Consider the following 26,426-nt stretch of genomic DNA (forward strand, 5'->3'; position numbering starts at 1 on the left):
AAAATTGCACGGCTACACATAGGGACGTATCGAGAGATCCTGTGCACGGTCATGGCAGTGATCCAACAGCTAGCTAATGTTTGCCTAGTGCCACGGAAACTTCGTTGTTGTACCTCCTGATTGCCGGGTAGGTCTGAATCCCCTTTCAAATGAGATAACCCCCACATAGCAAGAAGACCTATGAAAGGTACTTCGCTTGACTTGATACCTGTGCGAGTCGGAATTCTCGTATGCATCCCCCAATGGGGAAAACTTCGTAGTGGAGTTGGATTCTCAACAGCCGAGTGTAGCGCGCCATATACCCAGTTCTCTTGACATGGACGTTCATGTTGACCACGGAACATATGCTTCTTGCTGCAGCGGGCATTGCTCTGCGAGCTGTAGATTTCTGTTGCTTGCGTAATTGTCAATTGTACTCCTGTTGAGCCTCTTGAAATGAAAACTCTCGTTCTTGCCTAGCGATGTCTAGACTACAGCCCGGTCATTGGTAGTCTGATTGCATATACACGCGTACAGGTACAGTCGCGACGCAGCTCCGCGAGAACAATAGAATCCATTTGCCGTTCGTGGGGGGTCTGCATACATTAAATTCAAATATATGGCGGCCATTTTCGCACTCAACATGTCCTCGTTTGTCGTGGAATTTTTCACCTTAAATGATTTCATTTCGCGTTCTAAATCAACACAGTCCGAAAACAGAACATTATAGATACTACATTGGTCAAATCAATGGTTACCTCATCAAGAACCCCCCAAAATCGGCAGGCATGGGAGACAACTCGCGATCGTATCGATGCGATAGAATCCATTCATCGACCGTAAAAAGCAGCAAAACGTTTGTGTCCAGAGTCGAAAATGCACTGAACCCACAACAGATTATGTTTTGACAAAATAATCCACTTCCTTGCCGCATTCTTTTTCTAGGACGGCTATGCCAATTCATCAAAACAGTTCCCGCACTCAGTTCACCTACCGATGCAGCCAAGAAGCGCCCTCAATGGTCACAAGATCAAATCTTACCTTACTTCGGATTTGTGCTGAACAAACTCAGATGAAGGTCGCACACTATTTTTGAAATCGTGCTGCTTTATGATCTGCTTTATGATCTGAATCTAACAATTACAAGATTTTTTCACCTATGTGGCTCATAAAAAAAGACAATATTAAGCATGGACGTGGCAACACAGCTGAACACGGCGGATACTATACCACATGTCAATCGAAATACGAGTTTTATCAGCGAAAATAACAAACATCGGGACATCCTTTGGCGAGTAGGTGCGAAATAAGGTCCGAACCCGATCTGGCAGGAAAATTTTGGAATTTAGGGGCTTAAAGAGGAACAATCGCTGATATCGAAAACGGAGTGCTGGCGCTCAATCAACTGTCGCCCAACATTTCCGTCCACACGCCCTGCAGCTCTATGGATGAAACCAGTCACCGTACAGGCAGAGTTTTACTACAAAATTTTACAAGTCTTAATGGATGTACCGGTTCCATATTCCACAATTTCGTAGCACAAGGATGATAAAAGACATTTCTGTTAATGGTTAGGTAAATCGCTGTCTAGGACGGTTTTGCCAATTTCGAAAAGAATCGGTACGTAACGAGTAGCTGGAAATCAACGTATTACATTCGTAGACATATAAAATAGGTCGATGTCGTATGTACAAATATCATGCAATCGTCCACACAAAGGCAACATCTTCCTTTAATACATACTGCCTGAATTAGACAGACAGATTGACAGATGTTCGAGAATTCCAACGATTCCTAACTCATACCACTTATATAATAGTACAGCTCAATCCGCCATGAGCAATCCTGGCAACCTGCGCAGAAAAAGTGCGCAGTTCAAATTAACCGCCAAATCGTGGAGCTGCGTCGCGACTGGGTAAGTGTTTAGCTCCATGGCTCGAGCGATAACAGTAGCCGAGCCCCATTTAACTGATTAAAGAAAATCATGATCAAATGTGATCTTAATCCAGCGTGTAATTACTAGATTTGGTAAGTTGGTATGCTTGTGACAGATCAGCCGCCATTTTAACAAGCGGCAATATCGCAAACATTATAATCAACCCGTAACTTATAGTGCGGCATTCTTGGATATGTTGACAACAGGGGGAACCCCCTCAGGAGCATGCGCAGCGTGACGACCACTGCGTTTAAAGGCAGTATCAAAAGTGAGTGACTTCAACTTTTGCTCAAACTTTCCTCTTTAAAACTTCTAACCATTCTCTTATCAAATCAACATTAAAAATCAGAGGTCACCATGGAGAGTTTGGTACTAAATAAATGTGAGAGTCCGAACATCTGTCCCCGAGGTACACCCTACCTCGTCACTTACGGTATATGCTTCAGAGTGACTATGGTGAGGTATCATCTAAACTCATGCCATGTAAATTTATCAAATAATCAAACAGACTTTGTACTGGACAGCTTTCACTACAATTCATCGGACACTAACATATTTTTCAATAAATTCATTTATGAATCATAAGCTTCTGAGAAATAGCAAGAACAACATAAGCATCCATTGAAAGAACAAGTGAACCTGATTAAAGATACAATTCAAATTTGTTGTAGTGTAAGGCTGTACAACCTATGAATTAATGTTGAGAGATACAAAATTTGAGTTTTACGAAATATAACTTCACATATTATGCCTAATGACAGGATCAAAAAGAATGTCTGTTATAATTTTGTATATATTAACATTATTACATAAGAAACATAATCAAGGAGGTACAATGGAGACAGGCTTCATCCTCATATTTCTTATATAGGATCATAGAACTCACAAGTCTCCTTTCTTTATTTACCTCGACAATGCCCATGGTACACAGGGCTGTCAATGTTTTTCAGAATAGAAGGGTACAAGTGAATGAACAGGAGGGTACAGCCTTGTGCGGAGCGAAGCTGAGCAAGGCGTGCGCGCAAGCGCACGCGGGGGTAGGCCAGGAGGGGGGTGTCCCCCCTCCTGAAGCTGAAGCTTTTCTAATTATTCATCTTCAATTGGTGGCCTGTGGTGGCACTTTTGAGGGCAATTTACTGTCAAGTTTATTATAACTGAAGTATAAAAAGTAACATGAAATTGAATCTTGTGAAATAAATTATGGAAGACAAACAGAAGTATTACAGAGTTTATATATTTATTGATACACCAGGTTATTATTATTATTTGCCTACAAATTGTGTTGAATTACAACCTGCTTATAAAGATCATAATCTGAACCATAATCAGAATCACTGGAGTACTATCTAAGCCCAAGGCTTGTATCGGTATAGCAGTACCAGCTGACAATACCTCAATATTGTGTGATTCTCAGGCTGATGAAACAGTAGCTTCAGCAGAAACCACATCTGCAAAAACTATTTCTTCAGATCACGGTCCCTCCACAAAAGACCGTGTTCAGATGTAGCTTTAGAAACTACACCTGCAGAAATTATTTCTTAAGAAACAACATCTGCAGAAAGTAATTCAATAATTGTAATACGTTCCCATTCAAAAACAGCTAATCGTATTAGAATCGAGGTATGTAATTGTCTCGAAATTGACATTGTACGAGCAGAAGTACTGGCTCGTACTTTCATATTACGAGTGACGTATGCAAGCTATAAGTCACACATGCCTTTTGACCTAATTTTTTATGAATACGCTTAGGACTATGTTGTATTCCATGGATGAAAGATTTTTGTTTATGTGAAAGGATTTTACGACAAACGAACGCTTAGACACATTTTCTGTGTATATTCGAAACTCGGAAGTAGGAGCGGGTGTGAACTTTGTATGATTATTATTTTGGTCGTGAGAGCAGGTTCAGTGCAGTGGGGAGGAATACTTTTAGGCTTTGACTTTCGGACGAGTCTGTACGTACGGGTCAAGACTGGAGACGACGCGACACTCTCTGACTTATTATACGCCACGATGGTAGACTTTTTTGCAGACGTCGATTGTAACATTAAGCTGTTAAAGAAGAAGAGGTTGCAATGTCCGAACATCAAGGAAGAGACCTCGATTGGTTGTAATGCACTTGAACCTACCGCCGTTGTAAATCTTTTTTACTTTCTCGAATTCGAAAGTGCAATGATTTCACAGACATAAAACCTGCGTGGCTCGCGAGTCAGCTTATGACCTCGAAATAATCTGATCACCACATTATGTTAATCACAGTGTACAATGAATAATATGAAGGATTTTATGAGTTGGCGGGTGTTTTTGTGGCACCCGTGTGTACCTCATGTTGTACAGTCTATTTGAAAATGACCTCTACTCAACAATGATTTTAAAGACTAACATTTTTCTGACCTCGCATTCAACTTCAAGTTTTGAACCAGATATGAACTGAATATGCTCACGTGCATTACTGTGATTGGTTGACAGAATGACAAGAACATTAGATAAAAGTGTTGGAACTGATTTTGTTTATAGTTGGGTGGCCAAGGCATTTTTTTCTACTTTTGACAGTAAAGTGGTATGGTACGAAGGTGAAAAATAAAAGGTTGAAGGAGCTTGATTCATTCAATCAAAAGTTATGAATTTTTTAATAATGAAAAATGACAATTTTTGGCTTTTTCGTCAAATTTCTGCCAAGAATTCAGTCTCATGAAAGTTCGACAATCTGTTAACTTTGTATTTATCTCATATAGAAACATGAAAATTTATGTTCTGGATCAAAATTTTGTTCTTATTACAGAAAACCGGGAAATGGAAAGTTTATAGTACTCAATGTTCAGGGAACTATTAATATAGGTGAAATGTCCATGTAGAAGATGACTTCCTTGTTAAACTGAGATAGTATAATGTAAAGTTCAATATGTAATATTTTTGCTGCTGAATGTCCTTGTATATTTTTGTATTACAGATTTGCGTTTCTATTTAATTCATTATTTTGCAAAGTGCTCTGGAAATTTTTGGTTTTAAATTTTCTACTCTGAATTTTTTTTCCATTTCTGACCACCCCTCCTCTGCCAAAGTGTAATGGTTCATCCCTTAGGGGTTTCACTGTAAGTAGGTCAATCTTGTATTTGTCTATCTAGTGCAGTTTTTATATGGTTGAATAGATTCTAGTGAAAGTAGAAATAACATTTGCGCTTTGAGAATTATGTGAGGGAGGAAATGGAAGTGTTAGGTATTGAAATCATGATCTTTTGCGTATTGATGTTCTTGGTAGTGTATTTGAGTAATAGAAATAAAATGAATAATTCATGACATGAATATATCCTAGACAATGGTGATGTTTTTGGTTATGCAGTTATCTTATTGATAGCTAGTGGGATTTAAGTACCAAGACCATCCTGAGTATAACAAGTAGAATATATTTTCCAATGGAATAGATGGATACTAAGCAGTCAAATTATGGTGGAATTAGATGATTAAATAATTAGTGATAGTTATCAGTTTGTAATTTGTATGTGGAATTCAAGATTGAAGCTTTAGTATTGAGATATTAAAGAAAGGGAGGCAAGTGAAATGACAATGACAGCATCAACAGGGCATAGTTGAATGAAATGCTTTTTAATGTTGAATGGCATTGAAAGGTCATTTGAAAGTTATCTTTTGCATTATTTTGTGCTTGACATGACTGCATAACTGAGTATTATGTGAGTGACTGTTGTTATAATTTCTTTATACTGCTACCCACACTGGTTTGTGATCACTGTAGTAGGATTCAAGTACACCAAAATCTGTAGACTGAATATTTGTATAAATATGATCAAGGCAAGATCCATAGTTTGTTGTTGGTTGTTGGATAACTTGTTTATATTTGAGTTGGTTTGTCATAAGTTCAATCAATTGTTTTGCTGAAGATGTTTCTTGTAACAAATCAATATTGAAATCACCAAGTATCACTGTTGGTAGATTATTGTGGAGTTCTTCATTAAGATTTAAAAGAGCTCTTTTTAAATTGCCTATTGGTGTTGAAGGTGGAATATAAATAGCAACAACTTGAAGTAAGCCAAATGTTGTTTTGTATATTGCTGTGATAAACTCGCAGTGTAAGTAATTGTGTGATTGTGGAACCGACTCCAGGATGTTCGCTTTGCTATACAATACTAGGCCATGATATGGTCTTGTTGTTTGATTTCTGTTATCGTCATGTCTGGAAATTTCAAACCTGGAATTGTGTAATCATCATTTTGATCACCACTTTGTAATCTTGATTCACTGCAAATAAGTACATGAGCTGATGTCAAACTGAAATCATTGACAACATCTTGAAAATGGCAATGAAGTGATCTTACATTTTGATAAGCAACAATAAATTTGTTTGGTATATCATATGGAAAAGTCAAGCAAAGTTGTAACATGGAATGTGATCGCATGCGTTGCATTTCTTCTGTGACATCACTGCTGACAGATATTTGATTTTCCTGTAATGTGGTTATGTGAAGACCAGCAAGTTTTGTGACTCTGCTAAGGGCAACATAGTGTATATGACACTGGTTTCTGTTTGAAGCAGTACTGAAATCAACACTACATCAGTGAGAGTATCACCTTGGCAACGGTGGACAGTCTTTGCACTGGCTGGTCTGATGGGGAATTGTTTTCTAACAACTTCAGCATTTTTATGTCTTCCTACTCTGAATTGCCGTGATATCTGTGTAATGGGTGTCCATGCTTTGGTTACTCTCCTCTGGTATAAATGTCGTTTTTCTTGTCGCAGTGCTTTGCCAACAGTGCTATCATCAAATAAAATCCATAGAACCATGACATGATCTAAGTCTGGTCCATCAATAAACTTTATTACTCCTGGAGTGCCATTTATTAATCCATCATCAACACACAGATTCATACATAGTTCAACTCGTTGATTTATTCCAATGGATAATTGAGATACTAATCCCATTGTCTTTTGAGGACCTAACATTGCAACTATGGTTAATGTTTTTTTGTTTCACTGTTTCAGAGACATCCCCAATTACAGTATCAGTAGCAGATACATTTGTTTTAGTTTCTGTAAGTCTGTCGTACACTAACACATTATGGTTATCAACAAGTCTGTTTTTCACAGTAGAGATGCACTATTGAATCATTGTACTGTGGACTTCCATTATTGGTTTGTACTATGCGGGTTTTCAGAATACTGATGTCATGTGAAGTGTGTTTTCCTTCACGTACACGATTAAGTAATTGTGCGAAATCCAAGTCATCTTTTTGACGCATAATATCTGTTAATTCAAACATTTTGAATAGGTCTTTCCAGATATTTAAAGCAAGTGGTCCATAATCATGCCTAAGATCATTAAATATCCAGCCATCAAAGACAGGCTTCAATTGATACAGGTCCCCAAATGCAACTATACTGACACCACCAAATAGCTGATTGTTTGCCATGATTTGTTGAAGCCGAAGGTTGATGTAGTTGAACATACCATTGCCAACCATGGAGATTTCATCAATGAAAATAATTTTTAAATTCCTGTATTTTGCTTGCAAAGTATTTAGTCTTTCTGATGTTAAGGGTTTATAGTGAAATCCTTGGCTTGCAGGAATCTGCAGCGCTGAGTGAATTGTACTCCCTTTAATATTGTATGCAGCCTTGCCTGTTGGTGCCATGAGTAATAGTAATACAGTGTCAGGATTTTCACCAGGACGACTTGAAAGATGTTTCAAAGTACTTGATAAAGTGATTTCAGAACAACAGATTTACCAACACCTGCTCCACCTGTAACAAACACATGCAAAGGATCTGTTTTTGTTTTAATCCAATGAATTATATGATAGAATATTTCTTTTTGCTTCTTGTTAAGAATCTGTAAAATGGGGTACAGCTGACTGTCAGGCATTCGTGGTGTTGAAGTTCTTCAATATTGGGATTGTTTACAGCCATGCCAATGTCTTGTCCTATGTCATATTGTGAATGACTGTCATTCTGTGGGGCAAATATGTTCATTGTGTCACTTTGTCTGCATCCTTCTGCAGAGTCTTGTCTTTCCTGATGTTCTGTATTTGGAGCAATATTGTCAAACATATCCACAGCTGTATTCTGTACTGCTTCAATTGCTAGATCTAATGCCTCAGCATTTTTATTGTAATCCTTTTGTTTAGTATCTACTTCCTGTTTTATTTGCAAATAGCGGTCATGGTATGTACTACAACCAGCCAATAGTTGATTTTCATGTCTCCAATGATAAAACAACATTACTAACTCTCTGTAATGATTTTCTGAGTCTCTCTCTTTATAAAACGAACATATCGGATGACTTTACTTTTTGTGCGTTTTTTGTAGATAAGTTTACCGACACGATAAGTTGTCCCACTGTTGTTGTTGTCATCATTGTAAACATCATCATTGTCTTTCTTCTCTACTTCATCAGGTTTTTCCCTTTCAAAAGTATACCAAGCTGCAAATCTGCCAAGCACAATTTCTCAGGGCTTTTGGACGACGCTCATATTTTTTCAAGATGTTGTCACTTTCTATATCAGTAGCATTTGCCGGCATATTTTGTATTTCATCCAGTGGTTTCAGTAGAATAACTCGATCATTAGGGGGTGATGTATTAACAAATATGACATCTCGTGATGCTCTCCTCAATTTCATTTGCATAGTTAGATACACAGCCTCTTGGGCACTAACTTCAACATGATTTAGGAATTTGTTTCCTATATGTCTGACACTCTCCCTGATGTCTTGATTTCCTTCTCTCACTTCATCTACAGCTCTAGCTAGCAAGTTACTCATTCCTCGTTGAGCTTTGCTGATGTAAGATGCTATGTACATTGCACAGGATATGGATCTATAATAAATTGAATGTCCATGTTTGCCCTCCATGCTTTCAGTAGAATTTCATTATAATTATTTATTCTGATTTCATTAGGTGATCTTTTGAGGAAGATTTTTTCAGATGTTAGGGATGACTGTATTGCTTTAATGTAGGTCTCCTCATCAAGTTGTATTTTGTCTAAGAATTCATCAAATGAGAGCTTTTCTCCGAATTGTAAATCAGAAAGTACATTTTTAATACGTGTATAGTGTTCTTTAAGGCTCTGTTCTGTTGTTTCATCAATATCCATAGGTAATGGTTGCAATATCATTGTTCTTGGCATAGGTGGTAGAGGAAAGCCAAATCTACAAACACACTGACCTTTGACTTTACATGTTTTTGCATGTCTATGCATCTGATAATTTATCAACTCTGCAAGGTTTTCATCACTGGTTTCATTGCTGCATGTAATATACTGATCTATGAAATTAATAATTTCATCATCATCATTCTCACCATACTGTGGTGCATCTTTGATCCATACAAGCATGTGTACATGTGGTGACCCTCTTTGTTGAAACTCGACTCTGTAAAAGTAGTCCTGTATTTCACCAAGTGGATGGTGTGAACTGAGTAGAAAATCATGCATAAATTGCTGAAAGCAATGGTCAAAGTGTCGAGCACAAGTAACCGGGTCTGATTTGATCAGTTCAGACTTAGTGTTCCATGACATATTTAATATATCATTGTCTGTGTACTCCTTTTCATGAACTGTCTTTCCAAGAATTTTCAAAAGATGTATCCACTTGGACTCTGCTGATGAGAAGGACATGAAGTATGTAGGAATTGCAATTTGGCGTATCATAGCAAAAATGTCTCTCTTAGCACTTTCCCAATATGGTGGTGACCCTCTCAATGTTTTTAATACCCTGAATCCTTCATCAAGTCTAACTATCTTGTCTACATTTTGAGGAGATTGCACTTCACTAGCTGTTACTTTACGGCCTTTCAGATTACATTTGCGTAAGCATAATGATGCTTTGTCTTTGATTTGCTGAATTTGTAACTTTTTCAGTTTGAAGAAAATGTTCGGAACAGATTTCGCAACTCTTCGATCTTTATGTCGCAGTTCCCATTTGCATAGTGTACTGTATGATACTGGGATGTTTTGTTCACTTTGTCTCGGCTGACCACAAAAAATTGTTGGAAATGAGAGTTCTTCGGAATACTTATCTTGAAATATACCTAAAGGTCTGTTGCCTTCACCCGGGGCAAAGCAAAATGCTCCTTGTGAATCTATGTTTCTATCATAAGAAAGTGAAAGCATTGTATCTAATGTTCCAGCAGCCTGATCCTCTAATTTGATTTCTTCTGTCCAATCATCATTGTTATCATCACAATCATCATCATTGTTATTATCAACATTTTCATTACAGGATTCCTGTTCATCTATTTCAGAATTAAGATTGCAATCATTGTCCTGCAAAAATTCTTCCCAGTCATCAGATTCATTCTGATCACAAACATTCCAATTTGTACCAATTGTTATCTTTTCCGCTTTATACAAAGGACTGTTTTCAACTAACCACTTTGCTGCCATTATCACTTTGTGAGGTCTAATATTTTCAACTTGGTACGCATGATTGTAGCTTATTTTCCTTTTGAATTTGACAGGTATTGTTTGTGAATCATTGATAGTTCTGGGTAATGTTGAAACAGTGCTAGATACATCAGCTATGACATTTACAATATTGCCTTTGAGACTAACTTGTCTACCCCGTGGCAATTCTCTGATTTGCATGAAAGGAATACGTAAGGCAACAAGTCTTTCTTCGAGTGGATGTAATTTTAACTCTGGTGGGATTCCTGGGAATGACATTTTGTTTGCTACAGCACAAGGTGGCAGCTTGGACTGTTTTAAATATGAGTAACAAGTTTGACATAATGGTGACATTTCATCATCTGTGGCATTTACATAGGATGATGCCAATGATGACAATTTACTTTTAATATTATTGTAATTTACAACACTTTCTCTGTACCACAGCTGTTCACAGCACACACATACAATGTTGGACCATTCTGAACTGATTTATGGAAAACTTCAATAAGTTCATTAATTGATTTGGCACCACTGCAATTTCTTTTAATTTTCTTAGCTCTTGCATCACCTTCTTTTTCAGCTTGTCTGTACACTTCATCAGACCGTCTTAATTTCTTTGATTTAGCATTTCTCTGTTGTTCACTTTGTCTGTACACCTCATCAGACCGTCTTAATTTCATTGATTTAACATTTCTCTGTTGTTCATTGTGTCTGTACACTTCATCAGACCGTCTTAATTTCATTGATTGAACATTTCTCTGTTGTTCACTTTGTCTGTACACTTCATCAGACCGTCTTAATTTCATTGATTGAACATTTCTCTGCTGTTCATTTTCTCTGAACTCTACCATTTCCTTTTTTCTTGCTTTCTTTTCTTGTCTTTCACTTTCTCTTTTTCTCTATAATTTGCACAGTCTGTGGTTTCAGCCGTGTCATGAAATGTCTCTGTATCTCTTTCCTCAAGGAAATCATAGTGCCCACTATCAATTTGTCCTTCTACACGGATTGCATGGTATAATAGGTGTATTGTTTCAGAGGATTCACCTTCAGTGTCGAATGGTTCATTCAGAACATCTAGATGAACTGCAATTTTTACACTGTATGCCATAGCAGCTGCATTTATTTCAATATGGCCACCATGAGTTGCCAAACCTGGGTCAGATATAGACATGTACTGTCTGTAGTCATCTTGATTATTCACATATCTCTGATATTCACCTTTAATGAACTGCTCATATTGATCCCAATGATCAATTATATAGTTGACAATTTGTAATCTTACAGCATTATGATGAATCTGAGATCCAAAGAGACCTTGACTTATAGCCCTAAATAAACAATTGCCATCACCCTCAATAACCACCTTTCTGTAAGAATTTTGTGGACATTGTCTTTTACGTTGGAGATGCAATTTTCTCTTTTCATTTTTGGCCTTGTGGCTTAATTTCTTTACTCTCATTGTATTGATGTATTCAACTTCTAACAGATGTGATAAGATTCCTTCAGATTATTGTAGTTGTTGCAGTATCAAAAAGGTGTAATCTGGAATAAATGCTGTTGTGTTTCACTCAAGAATTCGTGTACAAGTTATCCTTGTATTTCTCTAGGATGGATGGTTTATTAGATAAAACACCAAGAATAAATAAATATATCTCTGTATGTTGTGTATATATATCTTGTGGCAGTCACTATTAAATTAAAGCAAGTACTCAAATCTTCCAATTTTTAAATATTTATTTGATTCTTATGATGGTGTGATTGTTATAATAGTGAAAAGTGAGCCTTCTAACGGCCAAATGTCTGAGCGTTCTGTGAGCCTTCCAACGGCCAAATGTGCAAATATGAGCCTTCTAGCGGCCAAATATGAGCCTTCCAACGGCCAAATGTGAGCCTTCCAACGGCCAAATATGCAAATATGAGCCTTCCAGCGGCCAAATGTGCAAATATGAGCCTTCTAGCGGCCAAATACAAGCCTTATTACAGCAAAATCAACCTCTTGAGCAGTAGTGGTGCAGGACTTCGGCTTGTAGATGTAATCTGTATAAGAAATAAAATCAATATATGATTTGAGTGGCAGCATGGGCTAAGGGACGGACCATTAGACTTTGTAGACTTTGGCAAGGGGGGGAGGGGTGGTCAGAACCGGAAAAAAAATTTTCAGAGCAGAAAATTTGAAAAACAAAATTTTCAGACTTCTCTCCAAAATAAAAAATATTCAGAACGTAACCGATAATAAAAAATTCTGCAAAACTCAGAAGAAAAAAAAATTTGCAAGTCTATTTTCATTTGAAAAAAATAAAATTTAAAATTATCGGACGTAAAAAAAATTGCAGAATCCAGTCGTGACCACCGCCCTCCCAAAGTCTAATGGTCCGTCCCTAAATTTAAAGTTCAAAAAAAAACCAGTAGAAAGTTCATGCCAACAAAATGTCACCCTATCAAAAATACTGCCAAAGTACTGCTCCCATTTGATCAGGACTTTTCAAATAACTGCAACAAATTTGAGTCATGTATGTAGCCCACCATGAACTGTATAATATATCAGTCTATCGAATTCTAAAATCTTTGACAAAACATAGGAAGACATATACCATAAAATATGCAAATAAACGGACCTACCCTAGGCATTTTCCAGGTAAACGTTTATGATTTATCTGCTCAATTTCAATATTTTGAAAAACAACCCTTATATACAACAACTACACTTCCCCCTCTATACAATGTTTGGTTCCTTGAAAAAATGTGTACTGTGTCTTGAATGACCATAGTCGGCCATATTTCTATTGGAGATGCGTATTTTTTATTGAACGAATTTGATTTTTTTTTCCATATTTACGACTCCTCAAGCACATCGTTCTCGAGATTCAAAATTTTTGATCACTACCATAATGAACAAATTTATCTTTATCTCGATGAAATCGTGTCTATTTTCACAAATTCAAAGTCTAACCTTTTGACGCAATAAACTTCTGACGTCGCACGGATACGCATACTAGTACACCTTGGCCACGTCGGCCATCTTGTTTTTCCACTAACACGTGTCCTCACCACTTGTTGAATATTTACGACTCATCAAGGACACCGTTCTCGAGATTCAAAATTGTTGATCACTACCATAATGAACAAATTTATCTTTATCTCGATGAAATCATGTCTATTTTCACAAATTCAAAGTCTAACCTTTTGACGCAATAAACTTCTGACGTCGCACGGATACGCATACTTTACTAGTACACCTTGGCCACGTCGGCCATCTTGTTTTTCCACTAACACGTGTCCTCACCACTTGTTCATATTTACGACTCATCAAGGACACCGTTCTCGAGATTCAAATTATTGATCGCTTCCATAATGAACAAATTTACCTTTAGCTAGATGAAATCTTGTCTATTTTCACAAATACAAAGTCTAATCTTTTGACGCAAAATCTACCGTACACCTTAGCCACATCGGCCACCTTGTTTTTCCACTAACACTAACAGTAACACGTATCATCGCGACTTGTTACCATACAAAAGAGTGAAACACTTACCTGACTTTTTCCTGTGACGGTCCTCTAGATGCACTAAGGTTTATAAAGCAGCTTAGTGCCGTTACCTTGCTTCGGATTGCCAGCAATAGCCGGCCTTCGACGATATTTCTGACGATGAGTACTACGGCTTTACTCTAGCCAGAGACGATGCTGAAGTTGGACTCAGTTTCGGATTCGGTTTCGGATTCGGTTCTTATATTTCCAGCTTATGTTATTATTTTTTCGAAGAATATAATAACTACTGATACACAAGGAGATATTTTAACTAGATGAAATTGCACAAATAGCATGTATTTTATCACATAAATGTAGCATGTAGTTCATGACATAAATGTTTCATATATAATGATAATTTATAAAGTTTAAAAAATCAAAACACTTTAGGCAGTAGAGCAAGGAACTGTAATGCATGACTACACAAGACAAAACTGCTGAAAAATCAGTCAAAAGTTACAACTTATGAGCTGTCCATCTCAATTATGGGCATTATGCAGTTCAGACTATTCAAGCTAACAGTACTACGCACAATTCAAAGAAATGCATTCAATGCTATCTTTATTACGCAACATATTATGTAAAACAACATCAATCAAAACATCAAATTAATACAACATATTAACATTAAAACATGTGACACACATTGACATATAAAATGATTAAAGTATGTTTTTGTAAATATTGTTTTCCTTGCTCGACACTTCCTTTAAATTTTAAATTAGAGTGCTTTGAAGCTTTCTGTAATTTCTACTTTTTTAACCATTTGTGAATATATGCACACAATTTATGCCATGAAATACATGCATTGTTTTATTGTGATCTTATTTTCACTTTGTCTAGTGTGATTAGATATTATTTTAGCTGAAAAAGGTCCAGGGAAAGTAAGGAAAATCCAGTATTCCACAGTGTAACAATTGGCTGAAAATATAAAATTTCTTTCAGTCTCTCGAATCCGAAACCGAATCCGAAACCGTGTCTAACTTCAGCATCGTCTGGCCAGAGTGTAACGTGGGGATAGCGCCCTCAAACCACAGATACCCAGAACCATGGTCATCATGCTTCCCATAGACTACCATGTATCAAAAAAATTAAAACTGTGATAACTTCATTAATATGCAAGTCACGCCCACCAAAACCTTTTCAGTTCTAGCCATTTGAATTCTGAAGATGTCTACCAAATTTGACTGAAATACGTTCAGCCGTTTTTGAGATAATGGGGATACAGACACACACACACACAGACAGACATGGCTAAACCATATGCTCACGTGTGTGAACACGTGAGCAAAAAAGCACATTATCGGAACCACACTATTATTGGTGTGTATTGTTGAGAATACGGCCCCGCCTATTGAATAATGGTATAGTCAGGTCACTGTCGGGTCAATATTCCTGTTTGTCATCGCGGAACTTGCAGAAGCCATACAGTCCGGGTTATGTCCATAGAGAGGATATTACGATTGACCAATCAGCGAACCTGCCGCCGCCAACGTCATGAATAATTAACCATGCAAACCTTGGCTTGTACATTGCAACGAGTTTGGAACTTTTCGGCTTGATTTCGCCCTTTATTTTTAGCACTGGGTAGTTTTTAGATGTAGATTTACGCACAATGTTCAGTGCGGCCAAGATGGTGACCGACACAAGTGGTTAGTACATTGAAAATTACTTATTTGGATGAATTTCCTGGCCGGGTACGGCTCCTAGAAATCAGCATTTGACCCTTGTAAATCTACAGTAAGTTATTTGTCGCCAAATATCGCCTACTTTTGGTCAAATTTCAATTTAACCTTGCCATCTGCAGTATGGAGAATGTTTCAAGCTTTGCAAAGATGGGTTAACTGTTTTAGTCGGTCATCGGAGCACGATGGAGCACGATTTTTTCGATCACCATGCGTTGCTCGGTACGATTGACCCTTCGCTCAGAAAAACGCGCGCCTGATCAATCGCCGAGAAGTTAACCAAAAGCTGGAAAAGAGAACGAAAAACGTCCAATAACTCTTTGTCGAATATGGTCAAGGGTTAAGAAACTCAGAAAACTATTCCTGGAGAAATCTTACAATTTTTAACACGGTAGAACGTCGCCAATCGACTGGAGCTAAGACACTTCCGGGTAGCCAACAGTCTCACTCGATCGGTGGATCTGTCAGGTCATATCGCGATCTGAACGAAGTGAACCAACGTAACCTTTGACCCTTGTTACATATACAGTACGTGATTGGTTCTTGCCTTAATTTCATTACATATACGGTACGCCATTGGCTCTTCCCTACTATCCTCTATATGGACATAACCCGGACTGATACAAGATATCGATGCTCGATACTTCTATATTCAATTCGTTCGTTGGCGCTCCTGAACAACAAAAAACATCACTCAAAACCAACTCATCACATTCCAAACTTACCTAGCTACACTCAGTTCGGTAGAAAAGTTCCAGGCATCAGTCGTAGTATAAATGCTGACGTCGATTTGTCGACGTCAATGAAGTCGGCGTGGACGTAATAATGTATTTTTACAAATATATTTATTTATTTGGCGTTAATTTGAGGAAAATCACATCAGAGGGTGGATGACGTATGTATTACAATATCCCGGGTAGGCTAAACTGGCCGTTTTGTTTATCGCTATTAGTGCCCACTCCCACCCTACCGCCCATCGTCTAACTTGCACGCGATGTTTGCACACGAACGAACGCCCAATGCAAGTCACTCAGAGTCGTCGGTTTTCTTGCTACCCAAGTTGAAATATATGCAATTATGAATGTCATTTTGAAATTCATTAATGCACGCAATACCAATTACGATGAACCCACAATTTATTGTTGTTGAGATTTTGTCAACAGTGTTATAAATATAGTGCTGCAAAGTCAGTAGTAGGGCCTACCCACGTGCAAGACGTTTTGAACTCGTTCCCGTACTTGCTATATTCAAGCTGAAATCAGTCAAGTCATTACGTGTTTATTTCGCATATTTGCTATATTTTAGCACCCGTACTCAGAACCCCTCTTTGACATTCTGTTTGGCATGTTTCTACGTTCATTTCGAATCCTATTTTGTCTTTTTTTTTTCAACGCTCAGTTCGACGCTGTTTTTGTTTTTCCACTCTCAGCTTAACGCTCACTTTGTCGATTTTGGGACCTGCATTACGTCACTTGTACTTTGAAAGTACAGCACATTACGTCACTCGTACTTCGCTCGTACGAGCTCGTAGGTCTGCTCGTAGTTCGTCCGTTTTGAGACGATTAGATAAATGGAGAATCTAAAAAAATCTTGTCCCCACTGTAAAACTGATGTCATAACGTCACGACAAAAAATTCCGATCTGCGTCTGGTTGATACTGCTGTAATTTTATTTTGTCTGTTTCAAGACCTCTCCTCAGAGTTACCGGCTATGAATTTCCAGTGTGAAAATTTACAAATGTAATGGGGTAAATACGAGACCATTACCAGAGACAATTTGAGTAGACGCTACGTCATACAAACAATTACAATACTAAAGTTTACATCCACTAATGAAATTGCGTGCCTTCGTTGTCCGTCGGCCTCTCAGTTGACAAGATTGAGAGTATGTTGATTTATTTACGTAGTAAATCCTTGCGCGTGAAAGTTAACGATCAAATATTTTCTCCTGATGACTATCATAGTATACTATTCTGATATCCCTCACAATAGTCAGAGTTTTGTCGAAACCCACGCCTGCCAAGTGGGTAGGCTCACTACATGCATGTTATATCCATATCCAAAACATGGTTTACCGCCGCGCCGCACGTACGTGCAAGATACCGCGAAAGTATATAGTCAAGCCTAGCTAAATTTTGTGATTGCCCTAAACATTAAAAAATGTTGGTCTTGGTAAATGATTTTGAAGGATCGGAATACGATATTTGCTTTTGAGGAAAGATTTCGGATGTCGGAAAATATTTATCAAACTTCAATACTCGGGCCTTCGAAACAATCACAGTACACAGCATGTACTACCGTATAAATACATTTCATAGAACGGCGGCTTGGTGCAAACAAATTCAGTGGTAGTCAAAACTCACTAAAAATTATGTCAATCCCCACAAAGTTTGTTTTGCGTTGAGTAAACGATTCTTACTCATTGTAAAGAGCGTTCACGATCTGCAAACGGGAAAACAAATCAAAATTCAGTCGCTAAATACACGTAATGCTATGGCATTTTGCTCAGACGCGGCGTGAAATCTGCATTGCATGCTATACCATTGATGGATTGAAACCCCGATCACTGAAATTCCTCAGGAAAATAAAATGATTTACAAATATTGACATTACTATTATATCCAGAGCTAGTGTGAGCCTCTCGGGGGTCTTTTTTGGACCCATAAATCCAACGAGGCTGTCGACTTTCGTAGCCATATCGATCGTGTACGTCCGAAAACCAATCAGAAGACGTAAAGCTTTTTGACAGTACCGATTAAAACCAATCAGAAATCGGCTACCAATTAGCCTTAGGGGCTGCGCCTCTGTAGCACAGCGCAGCCAACGGTAGAATTTGGACAGGAAAGAATTCATAACGTGTGTAAAGATCATTATTGCAGGCCTTGAATAGGGAAAACAGGCGGCGGCAAGACCTGTGTCAGACGGCGATTTGCCGCCGGTGACCGGCTATAATTGACAGCCCTGGGTACATGTATGTTTATGATTACAAAAATTTTAGGTGCACAGTTAAGTTGACCTGAAAATACCCCGAGTGGTTTTGGGGTTATTGCTATTGACTACATCTAAATTGATCCCGCCACTTCATAATGCCCTGTTTATGAGATCTTAGAGACCAGGACACCACATGATACCATGTAGGTCAGCTACCCTCAAGATAAGACAGTAGAAATTCATCGTGCACGATACACCTTGGAGGCTTGGTTCACAGTCCCTTGGTGGGCTATTCAGCTCTGGGACTATTTGCCCCATAGACGAGTGTACAGAAGCGAGAAACAACCCAAGTCTGGAAACAGAATGGCTATAAAAACCATGCCATGTCACATTCTGTGTCCGATTTCACTGTGAAAATTAGCAAGTTCATCTATCATGCAACCGTCGATCGTTCCCTATCATTCTAAAATTTCATACCTGATACTTTATCTGATTCAAAAACGCTTGTTTTGTGTGATTTTCGGCCGAATTCGACGGAAACCTCGCCAAAACCTGGGGGTGAGCAACATTCTGGTCACCTCTTGGGTAGCTCCACTTTACTGACGTTGGTGCCGCCTACCCATGAGGGATGACTGGAATGTTGCTCACGCTTATGTTTTGGCCAGGTGTCTCTCGAACTCGGCCGAAAATCACAGGAAATGAGCATTTTGTAAGCAGATGAAGTATCAAGTATGAATTTTCGTGTGATTTTCGGCCGAGTTCAGAAGACACGTCGCCAAAACATAAGGCATGAACAACCTTCCAGTCACCCCTCATGGGTACGCGGCGCTAACGTCAGTAAAGTGGAGGTACCCAAGAGGTGACCGGAATGTTGCTCACACCAAGGTTTTGGCGAGGTGTCCATCGAATTCGGCCGAAAATCACACAAAACAAGCGTTTTTGAATCAGATAAAGTATCAGGTATGAAATTTTGAACGATCGACGGTTGCATGATAGATGAACTTGCTAATTTTCACAGTGAAATCGGACACGGAATGTGACATGGCGTGGTTTTTATAGCCATTCTGTTTCCAGACTTGGGTTGTTTCTCGCTTCTGTACACTCGTCTATGAGGCGAATAGTCCCAGAGCTGAATAGCCCACCAAGGGACTGTGCTTGGTTACATACCACCAATGCCTACTTGTGAACACGCATAATGCTTCGACCCGCCTGTTAATGTCGAGATACGCCCGGAGAAACCGACATGTTTCTTGGATTACCTTCACATGAGCAACGATCATTATCTTGAATCATTTTCGTTGGTTAAATGTCAAATGACAAAATGAATCGACATCGTCTTTCTTTTTACCACCAGCTTATGCAATATCTCAGCTTCTCTGCCTCACACGTAACCACGCCACGCTTCCGCGAGCAGGGAATCGACCGGCTCCTTCGCTCGCGGTGTTAGAAAGTGTCTCGGAATAAAGTGCAGAATTCTATACACTCGGACAATGTTAAACTGTTTATCCCATAGAATTTGATATCAAAATGGAACATTCTCCAGTTAACATGGGAAAATCTCATTTCTGAATTGAATACTTACCACGGTTCGCGCACGTACTCCTCCATGTTGAATTAAAATTGCACATGTGCGCAGAGTCACTACGCATCGATAACCTTCTCTGACCTATGACATCAAGTTCTGCTTTCCGCGCCAAGTTGAAACCAAACACTCAAGAATGAACTTTGCCCCTCCATGTAGAGTGTAAAATTATTTCAGAGACAACATATATGTAAGTCCTGCAAAAATGCTGACAGACGCAAACTCTTCAAACCCGTCAGATTGGCCAAAAGAGTTAGCGGAGCTTCGGGTAAGCCAGTGAATATTTCACTTTTCACTTTTACTAAACTGTGAATGGGATTGGGACGCTTCTAATTCTACGTTCACATTGAGTCAGCGCTCTATGGAGTTCGCCTTAGGTTCGGGAAAACGCATCCAAAGTTGTATTCATCTGATCAAAGTCCCTTTTGAACATTTACTTTCTAACAAACCTCAACGTGTTCTGATTCAACGGATCGTCGCGACCTGCGCGCAGCCACAGGCGTACGGAACGTTTCGTAGATCGTCGTCGGATGGGAAGTGACTGACACTGTGGGTTCCCAGACACTTCGCACCAAAACCACTTCGCACCATACCATCTGGTCCCATACCATTTCGCACCAAAACCACTTCGCACCAAAACAACCTCGTACCAAAACCTCTTCGCCCCAAAAATCACGTCGCCCAAAACCCATTGCGCCTCAAAAACAATGCCACTTCACTCTCCAATTTATCGCTAACCGTTAAAAGCTGAAAATAACCGACCACTGCCAGTGAAGTTTTAATCACCTTTCTATCATCCCAGGACTGAAATCTTGAAATTGTACACATTTCGAGAAAATGACATCGCATCGTGCAATACCGCGCACGGCACCTGAAATGTACCATTTAGTAGTTTGCGTGTTTCTTTTTTTTCTAATATACCGTATGGTTTCATGGAAGAATAAATGGTTCGTGGTAGCCAAGTTGTAGGTAAAAACAACGTTATGATACATCGTGGCATCGATGTTTTAGCCTGTTTTAGGACGAGTTGACAGAACTATACTTTAGTGAAGTGGTTTTAGTACTAGGTGGTACTTGGGGCGAAGTGGCGTTGCACGAGGTAGTACTTGGGACGAGGTCGTTTTGGTGCGAAATGGTTTTGGGACGAAGTTGTGTGGGGCGAACTGGTTTTGGTGCGAAGTGTCTGGACCCCACACTGTGAGGCCGAAGGCCGAACCTCGGTACTGTATAAGTATAACCGAGGTTCGGCCTTCGGCCTCACGTCAGTCACTTCCCATCCGACGACGATCTACGAAACATTCCGTACGCCTGTGCGCGCAGCCAGTAATGGATACGCCAGCACGGGGGTTCCGATCGTCGCTTCGCGAAACCCGAGGCCGGGACACTTCTCTCACTGTATCAGTAAGGGGCTTCGCGAAAAGCGACGATCGGAGGACCTGTGATTATGATTAGGGCATGGCATCACGCATTGCATAATCGATTCGATGGTAGAAGTTGTGACTTTTACTTCAAAAATACTTTGCAATGATGATGACGATGATATTATGACCTATTTCTACTGCTACAGTTCTGATCTTTGTTACGTTTGCAATTGATCTCCAAGTTCATTGCAATATTGCCAGCGTGTTTCAGGGTATACAGTGTACTAATGGAAAAGGAGAAAGTCAACAGTCCTTTTCAAGTCAATGCCATGCCAAACTAGTACTTTGTGTAATGCGGCGGTCAATATGTCATGTCAACCCCCACCTTTCACACCACGGGTCATAGTGGGGGATTTGGAAATTAGTCGTAATAATAATAATAATAATAATAATAATAATAACTTTATTGACGTTATTCCCTCAAAGGTGAACATAGTCAAGAACTAATACTACAAAAATAAGAAAAGGATACTTAGGGACGATTCAGAATTTACTTCCGGGGGGGGGGGGGGGCCACCCATTTTTCCCAAGAAAATTTAGGGGGGGCCAGACAAAAATACCACAATCTTTTAGGGGGGGGCCAAGGAAAAAAATCATCAATTCAATATTTGCCCAGAATTTCTGATCTCTACAAAAGAGAACCATAGATGCTACCTGGGTGACAGATAAACTCAACGTGTTTAGTTAAACTCCTTTAGCTGCCAAATTCGGTAATATTCACAGTGGTTTGTTTTATGCATCTACTGCAGTATCTTGTTCTCCTCCCTGAAGCGTCATGAAATGTCCAGTATTTAGAATGTCAACACAAACCATACAGTAAACAGTCGGGGTTGTTTTTGTTGAAAAGAGATCTCGAATCAAGTCCAGGCTAGAATTCATTTATCAACAATAACAATGGTCATTTATGTTCACACTGGTATGTTGCTAAATACAGCATTGGGTGTTCTATGTAGTGATAGAATAACAAACAAATGCTGATACACAGAGATGAACATTGAACAAATGCTAAAAATTACAGCAAATATTCAGCATCATCAGGTTGGGTTTACCTTGTAGCTTGTAAAGCAGTGTAAAGTTGCATGATAAAGAAGTGTTAATTTGTGCAAATGTATGCAAATCACCCGATTTCTTGGCTTCTTTTGCCTCCCAATTTCAAAATTTCCGAAGAATATAACTCCACTCCGACTGGGTCAAATTTTCTGAAATTTCACATTATGTTTTTTAAATGCTATATAACAAAACGACTATCAATTGGTTTTGTTTGGCAATAAAGCTCTTACATTTTTAAAAAGAGGCATTTTGAATAAGAGGCATTTTAATTTTGCTGATCATGATTTTAATCAATTATTAGAGTGTCAGTCTTTAAACCCCTACAATTTTAAAATGAGGATGGATAATGCCAAATAAAATAGTCGTTTTATTCTACATATACTCTCCTTTCAAGTGAAATATTACATTTCAGAAAATACTGTCTAGTTTTTGACTTAAATTAATTTTTATCATTAATACCAAAATTGAGGTTTTTTACCCCAAATATACACCCACTTCATCCTTTGAGTAACTACTGCTACCATACTAAACTTTAGAGTCTCTGCTTTTTGAAAATATATGGTATGAGGGGGTTTCCTTGTCATCTTTGATGAGAAATATTGCTTTGAAAAAAACTGTGTTGGCAACATGCAGCTCCACCTTAATTCAAAACAAAACGACTTGCTACTCTGCCACTTCTTAAAGTAACATGGTCACGTTGGTTCCCTGGGATTTCGTCCGTTCAGTGTCTGTGTCACTATTATATTCAGAACCAACACCATCATCATCACTCTCAATGACTCCATTGACAAAGATTTCCAATTCAGAGTCACTGCTATCTGACTCTGACTCATCTGTGACATAAGTTGTTACATCTTTCCCTGACAGTTTTCTTAAATTGAATGAAGGTTGTGCATGTATATGTGCGGTTATAATTTGAACTTTTTCAGCTTTCAATTTTTTTTGTTTTGGTAATTTATGTTTATCAAGGTATTTATCTAATTCTTTTACGTTTAAATTTTGAAGGTTCCCACTCAAGAGCAACTTTAACCAGTCATAGTCCTCGTATTTTTTATCCTCTCTTCTTTTCTGCTCCTTTTTCTATGTTTCATTCTCATCAATTTTACCCTTTCTAAATTTTTTAAATGTTCTACATAACTTTTTACAGTGCTTACATCTACTATAAACTTTTTTGAAAATAAATTTATGGCCGTCTCATCTTCAAGTTGCTTTTCAGCGAATAGTTTTTTAATGTTGAAAATAAAAATATTATGTATTACTGTCAAAAATATATGGTGAAAAATTTACAAAAGGGTTGATTTTCCAATAATCCTGTATGTGCATCCAGAAGATCATGTGGCTCTGCATCAATGCTATGGTCGGATTGTTGAAATATTGTGTACACAAGAAATTTGCTGTAGTCCAAGAAGTGATCTCAGTGTGTATGAGGCTAGGAGAAATATGGATAGGCTTACACATTGTGTATTGATGCTAATACTTTTGTGTCCCATTCATTCTGATATGTATAATCAAAGATTTCTCAGTGGAGGCTGGCAGAAAAGGCAAAAAAAACAAATTAACAAGTATTGTTTCATGTCATCTGAAAACATGCGCATCATGACTATTTTAAGATTAAAGTTTGTTAAAAAGATTTGAAATATGATGCTCTGTCAATTTTGAAAAATACTGCTGACAAAATGTGAACTTTGACTTACACAGGGTTATCTGCATTTTAATATGAACATTGGATTGTTAATGGAATGAGCAGAATAACATGTGAATTCATGTTTTTGATAAGGTGTTTTGTTCAAGAAATGATCTAAAATATTCCTCAGCATTGTTGTTTTCCGTGGCAGCTACTTGGTTTTATGACAACCAAATTAGAAAAAAAGAGAAAATTAAAAACAAGTTGGCTTTCACCAATTTTAATTCCTAATGTTTAAAACTTTCACCGTGAGTCTGCATTCAGCATCATCAAATGAAAATGTATGCTGAACTTGTGCATGTACATGTACATCTTACTTCCAGAAATATCTGGATATCTTCAAATGATGTACAATTAACTTCTAGATATATATCACTTTGCCAATTATCTGCTCCTCTGATTTCCTGTTCACCATTTCTAACTGACATCTTTGCTTGTCTTTGTGTGCATCATATGTATCAGTGAGACATAACGAAAACCGTATTCATATTTAGTAATTAACTTTTCTTCAGAAATTTACAACCAGATATGTTTATTGCTACCCTTTCCAAAAGTGTGCCACTTGCAGTCCCTGCAAATCATTCTTTTTATAGTCACATAACCCTGAAATGATTTGTTATATCATCGATTAAATGTCCACTACAGTTCCTGCAACTTGTTAGACTGGATATGTCTATAGTGTATAAGCATGCATGTATATATTAGGGGGGCCATGGAAAAAAAACACGAAAGATGAGGGGGGGGGGGGGCATAGATTTTTTCTATAATTTACTAGGGAGGGCCGTTGAAAAAAATCACCCAGAAAATAGAAAATCCTCCACCCTCCCCCTGGAAGTAAATTCTGAATCGTCCCTTATCAAAAAATAATAAATATATATATATATATATATATATATATATATATATATATATATATATATATATATATATATATATATATATATATATATATATATATATATATATATAAGATATAACTTTATGCAGAATATGAAATGTGGGGTAATCTTAAAAAATATCTGTTTCTTGGATAAATGTTGTGAGGTATATCATGCTATCTGTATTGCTCATTATGTAGCAAAATTTGGCTTGCAAATCCCAGTTGTTGAAGTTTTCATTGTTGACTGCTATCGAGTCTAACAATTTTTGTCGTGATTGTGTATGACATGGACAACACATGATATAATGAAATTCGTCGTATGAAATTTGTCAAATGTCCCATCCCCTAGGGCATGATAATCTGGAAAATCCACCTAAAACATGTAAATCCCCCACCCCGATGGGTGGCACATTCTTAAATTCTGCACATGTCCGAGAAAGTGACTAGGGGGATCAATATGAGGCAATTGCCCCACCCCCTCGGGCATAGTTTCATGGCAAACACGGTCTAATCGCTCACATTTGTCCCGTATTGCCCAAGATGGGGTCCCTGGGTGATTACATTGACTGCTGCATAATTTTAAGGTCTACGGATACATATATAGCTATGATCGTTGGAAAGAATGGCATTTTAAACTTTTTTTGTGTACGCTCAACTACAAGAACTGTAAGGTTAGGAAACAATATAGCAAAGCTGTGATCTGGGACATAGACCCTAGAGAAAAACGTTTTTCTCTCGAGGGTCTATGATCTGGCCTATGATTCTTTGCTTCTTATGCGCATATTAGGGAACAATGATACATGCACTGACAAGTTCACTTTGTGCTATTTACGTATAATAATGCATCAATTCACAAATTACTGATGTAAGAGACTACTGCTATGCAACAGTTGTTTGCTTTCAAATCTTTGTATATGCAAAAACAATCTTAAATTGTACAGTAATTTCTATCCCATTAACCTCGACTTACTATTTCCCTATTTGTTTCATTTTACAGGAGATTGATAGCTTATTGCAGTGTAATATTTGTTTTTCCTACATAGAAACTGCCATGATACTGCCAACATGTTCACACAACTGTGAGTACAGTATTTGATTGGCTTTGCCTTCTTCAAAGAATATTTCAAGGGACAATCTGCCTGAAAACAAAGTTTTTTGACTTTTTCTCCAGCTCTCTGTAGGGAAACTCAAACATTTTCTTTCATAATCAAGAGTAAAATCAGTGGTGACTGTGTGAAAGGTTTGGATCAGAGAAACCACAGAGGTAGCACACACACACACTGTGAAAAATGTCTTGAGTTTTTACTTCAATACCAATTTTCACATCTTGCCAATTTTTGCTGACAGCCAGTTATT

At 38.1% G+C, this 26,426-nt stretch overlaps 2 protein-coding genes and 1 long non-coding RNA gene across 3 annotated transcripts in view; 1 reads left to right on the forward strand and 2 right to left on the reverse strand.

Annotated features, from left to right (window-relative positions):
- The window catches only part of LOC139135988 (mitochondrial import inner membrane translocase subunit Tim17-A-like), a 35,670-nt gene extending 15,479 nt beyond the window's left edge, over positions 1-20,191 (reverse strand). Inside the window, exon 1 of the mRNA XM_070703811.1 lies at positions 20,036-20,191. Coding sequence (XP_070559912.1) covers positions 20,036-20,061 — 26 coding nt within the window. The 5' untranslated portion in view covers positions 20,062-20,191. The remainder of the gene's footprint in view (positions 1-20,035) is intronic.
- LOC139135989 (uncharacterized) lies at positions 12,029-17,480 on the reverse strand. The gene is made up of 2 exons (XR_011553072.1): positions 13,845-17,480; positions 12,029-12,349 (listed from the first exon to the last, which is right to left on the reverse strand). It is a non-coding gene; the product is annotated as an uncharacterized lncRNA (long non-coding RNA).
- The window catches only part of LOC139135983 (E3 ubiquitin-protein ligase RAD18-like), a 30,493-nt gene continuing 24,217 nt past the window's right edge, over positions 20,151-26,426 (forward strand). Inside the window, exons 1-2 of the mRNA XM_070703793.1 lie at positions 20,151-20,303; positions 26,068-26,149. Coding sequence (XP_070559894.1) covers positions 20,241-20,303; positions 26,068-26,149 — 145 coding nt within the window. The 5' untranslated portion in view covers positions 20,151-20,240. The remainder of the gene's footprint in view (positions 20,304-26,067; positions 26,150-26,426) is intronic.

Source organism: Ptychodera flava, chromosome 6 (assembly GCF_041260155.1).
Source record: "Ptychodera flava strain L36383 chromosome 6, AS_Pfla_20210202, whole genome shotgun sequence".
NCBI classification, from domain to species: domain Eukaryota; kingdom Metazoa; phylum Hemichordata; class Enteropneusta; family Ptychoderidae; genus Ptychodera; species Ptychodera flava.